Source organism: Oratosquilla oratoria, chromosome 31 (genome assembly GCF_046742065.1).
Source record: "Oratosquilla oratoria isolate Oo_2021 chromosome 31, ASM4674206v1, whole genome shotgun sequence".
Lineage (NCBI taxonomy): Eukaryota > Metazoa > Arthropoda > Malacostraca > Stomatopoda > Squillidae > Oratosquilla > Oratosquilla oratoria.
Genome location: NC_134807.1, coordinates 12,647,062 through 12,651,643, shown reverse-complemented (window position 1 = coordinate 12,651,643; position 4,582 = coordinate 12,647,062). Strand labels below are relative to the sequence as shown.

General features: G+C 35.7%; 1 protein-coding gene across 2 annotated transcripts in view; it reads left to right on the top strand.

Moving 5' to 3' along the window:
• The window catches only part of LOC143041445 (uncharacterized), an 11,877-nt gene extending 7,706 nt beyond the window's left edge, over positions 1 to 4,171 (top strand). For both annotated transcript variants that reach the window (XM_076213323.1, XM_076213321.1), the window contains exons 5-6: positions 646 to 879; positions 3,015 to 4,171. In XM_076213323.1, the coding sequence (XP_076069438.1) occupies positions 646 to 879; positions 3,015 to 3,232 (452 nt within the window). In that variant the 3' untranslated portion in view covers positions 3,233 to 4,171. The remainder of the gene's footprint in view (positions 1 to 645; positions 880 to 3,014) is intronic.
• Positions 4,172 to 4,582: the final 411 nt, after the last annotated feature.

Genomic DNA, 4,582 nt, shown 5'->3' with positions numbered 1-4,582 from the left:
TTTTCATTTATTATAATTTTTGTCAACTGTTCTGGTATAACCCCCACCATATCATGAAGAGCGAATGTTAGGCACTATGATGTTTTTGTATGTGTGTGTGTGTGTATGTGTGTGTGTATGTGTGTGCGTGTGTGTGTGTGTGTGCGCTTGTATGTGTTTGTGTGTATGTGTCTGTGTGTGTGTGTGTGTGCGCGCGTGCGTGTGTGTGAATGTGTGCGTGTATGTGTGTGTGTGTGTGTTTGTATATATGTGCGTGTGTGTGTATGTGTGTGTGAGAGAGAGAGCGTGTGTATTAATGTGTGTATGTGCATGTGTGTGTGTTGTATGTACGTGTTTGCGTGTGTGTGTGTGTGTGTGTGTGTGTGTGTGTGTGTGTGTGTGTGCTAATGTGTGTATGTGCATGTGTGTGTTGTATGTACGTGTTTGCGCACGCGCGCGCGCGCGCGCGTGTGTGTGTGTCCGCACGCGCGCGTGTGTGCGTGTATATGTACAACAACACCAAACGTAACAAAAGTTACAAAAGACATTTAGTATTACCCTTCACTCATGTAGCATAATTCCAGCCGTTGTCTACCAAATCCCCCGCTCGATAATGTTCCTCCTCATTCTGCCTATGACCCGTCTCTCTCCCTCCTTCATGTACAGTCTCCTGCGCGCCACCCTACGTGGCCGCGGGCCTGGACTGCGTCTTCCTGTCGCCAAAACTCGAGAAATGGCGTATGGCGAGGTACCAATGTCTTCAGGTCAAGGGCGACCTCTTTGTTCCCAACCCGATGGAGCTCATCGAGTATCGGCTTCAGCCCCTATGGCGAGATCTCGCCGACCCACATTCCATGCTCCTGGATTATCTGGAAGAGAAGAGGAAAGAGAGTAAAGAGAGTAAGTATATAGGTAGATGTGCATATGTATGCAAGTTACCACTGGAAAGATAACGAAACGAAGCAGAGCGCTCTCGTGTATTACATTTTCAACACAAAGTGCTTTACGCTGCAGATGTAATATACGAAAGCACTCTCCTTCGTTTAGCTTTCTTTCCCAGTAGTTACTTTTGCCTAACTGAACACGTTACCAGTGTTTCTTATTAGCACATTCGTGCACACACACACAGACACACAGACACACACACACACACACACACACACACACACACACACACACACACACACACACACACACACACACACACACACACACACACACACACACACACACAGACACACACACACACACAGACACACACACACACACACACACACACACACACACACACACACACACACACACACACACACACACACACACACACACACACACACACACACACACACACACACACACACACATATATATATATATATATATATATATATATATATATATATATATGTATGTATGTATTATCTGACCATTCCGGTTCCCATGCCCTAAAGGTCCATCCAGCGACCCCCAGCTGAAGACTCCATTCCCCATAAACCAGAAGTTCTCAACCTTTTTCACTCCATTCCCAATTTCATGAATTCTCAACATTCATTTAACTCCTCTTCATTTTTCTCCCTAATACCACTCCACAAAAAAGTATGTATAATGATAAAAAATTATATAATAATAATGATAATAATAATGATAATAATGATAATAATAATAATAATAATAATAATAATAATAATAATAATAATAATAATAATAATAATAATAATAATAATAATAATAATAATAATAATAATGATGATGATGATGATGATGATGATAATGATAATGATAATAATAATAATAATAATAATAATAATAATAATAATAATAATAATAATAATAATAATAATAATAATAGTAATAATAATAATAATAATAATGATGATAATAGTAATAATGATAAAAATAATAATAATAATAGTAATAATGATAACAATAGTAATAACAACAAAAATAATGATAATGATAATAATAATAATAATGATAATAATAATAATAATAATAATAATAATAATAATAATAATAATAATAATAATAATAATAATAATAATAATAATAATAATAATAATAATAATAATAATAATAATAATAATAATAATAATAATAATACTAATACTAATAATAATAATAATGATAATAATAATAATAATAATAATAATAATAATAATAATAACAATAATAATAGTAACTATGATAACAATAATAATGATAATAATAATAATAATAATAATAATAATAATAATAATAATAATATCAATAACAATAATGATAACAATAATGATAAAATGTTAATGAAAAGAAACCCATTCCTTCATTGCAAAATCATAATTATCTTCTACCACGACAGAATGAAGGAAGATTTTTTTCTCACATTCAGATTCCTCACATTATAAAGAAAGAAATAATTTGTAACAGGAGGCAATGGCCCACCTAAATTCTTGTCACAGCTCCCCTGGGGGTCCCCTGCGACCCCCTGCGGCCCCATGCGGCCCCCTGCGGCCCCCAGATTGGAAACCATTGTTCTAAGACGACCCCGTTTCCCAAACCCAACTCCCGACCCCTTTCTCCTGTATATAAATCCTTCACAGCAACCCCACCACCGTTTTCTCTATATCCTGTACCCTAAACCCCAATTTTAGGTTTAAGGAAGGAAGTAGGTAAGAACTGGTTTACCCATAGAATTGTCAACGAATGGAATAGACTTAGTAACCATGTAGTGAGTGCTGAAACTATCGGTTGTTTTAAGGGAAGGTTAGATAACTTTATGGATAGGAATGACAGGTGGTAAAGGACATGGAACTGCCTAGTGTAGGCTTTATGGTCTCTTGTTTTCAGACAAGATGAGATAACTTTATGGATAGGGATGACAGGTGGTGAAAGACATGGCACTGCCTAGTGTAGGTCTTATGGTCTCTTGTAGTCTCCTCCATTCTTAGATTCTTGTGAATATGACTAAGCTGTGGGACACGGAACTACCTGGTCAAGTCCTTATGGTCTCTTCCATTCTCCTCTATTCTTATGTTCTTCTGTTCAACCCTCCGCAGGCACGCTGACCATCTGGCTCGGTGGATCAGATCAGGACTTCGATGGAAGGGTTGAGTGGTTGACCGGGGAGCAGGTGACCTATGCCGACAGCTTCGAGGACCTTGGGAACAATAATTCCGGAAGGTGCTTAATGCTCCTCCTCGAATCAAGCGGGCGTTGGAAAGTAGCCACGCTTTCTTGCTCTTCGCAAAAAAGATTCTTGTGTAAGATAAAGTAGAAAGAATTATGTATATGTATTTTGGGAGAAGGCCATTTTGAATACAGACTTTGTTGAAGTCTACAGCAGTAGGAGCATTGTTTAATTTGTATTAAGAGTACTTCATACAAATTGAACAATGCTAACAATGTTGTAGAACTCAACAAAGCCTTTATACATACATATATACATGTAAATGAATATATATATATATATATATATATATATATATATATATATGAGTGTGTGTGTGTGCGCGTGTGCGTGTATTAACAAGCTCTGCCACTGGGATTCGAACCATTGGCCGTGCAACTGCTTACCATAAGGTAATGACGTTACCATTGTACCATGCTGGCCGTATAAAAGGAACGATCATGAACTTGACCTGAATATTCCCCCAACAACTCGCATGGTACAGTAATCTTAATTTGATCGAATATACATATATAATGTGGTTTCCTTGTGTATCTATGTTTCCACCAACTAGGAGACGCCAAGGTGGAATTATATTTGTTTCTAGGAAGGTGGGGGTGGGGTTGGGGGTAAAAGGCAGTAAAGTTTGTTGGCGGGCGTCTAGTGTATAGGTTAGGTTAGGTGAAATGGGACAATGTTGCCTATTTGAAATATTTCATCTAAATAAGGTAGCCTACAATTTTTTTTTTATCCCATGCAGAACTTAGAGTATAACCATTTTTGAAATTTAAAGATGTTTAATTTTACACTAATATGTTTTTAGTGCTTACCAAAGTTAATAATAGCTAAATAAATTACACAAAAACTCTTTTGGTTTTTATTTATTGTAATTTGAAATTTCGTCGTCTGCTTTAAAAAGTTCGTCTGCTACAGCCATTCTCGTAAAACCTACCCATGGCGCCATCTGATTCACACTGACGTCAGAGAGTCTGTTGATTTTCATACATCGCCATTGTGTTTGTTAAAAAATAGTCGTGTCGAGTGCTATTTAATGTCAACTTTAGGAATTATGAAAATGAAGAAAGAACTATTGAGGAAAATATACGATAAGGAAGAAAAGAAAAGAGGGGAATAATAATAATATATCAATAACATATAGAACTCAAAGAGAAAGGCAGGAGAATAAAGATTATAATAACTGTACACAACATACACAATAAGCTAAATGATGGGTCATTTGGTATTATTGTAAGATAAACTAGCCGCTAGTTTATCTTACGATAATACCAAATGACCTTTTAAAAGCATTATGCAAAACAAATGATAAGATAAAAGTTTTTTGGATTTTTTTTTATTAAATTTATCAGATTAAATTTATCAGCTTAGAAAAATAAAACCAGGAGAAATAATAAGTGAATAACAAAGAAATTGTATAGAATAAATATAACAAAAAGGAAA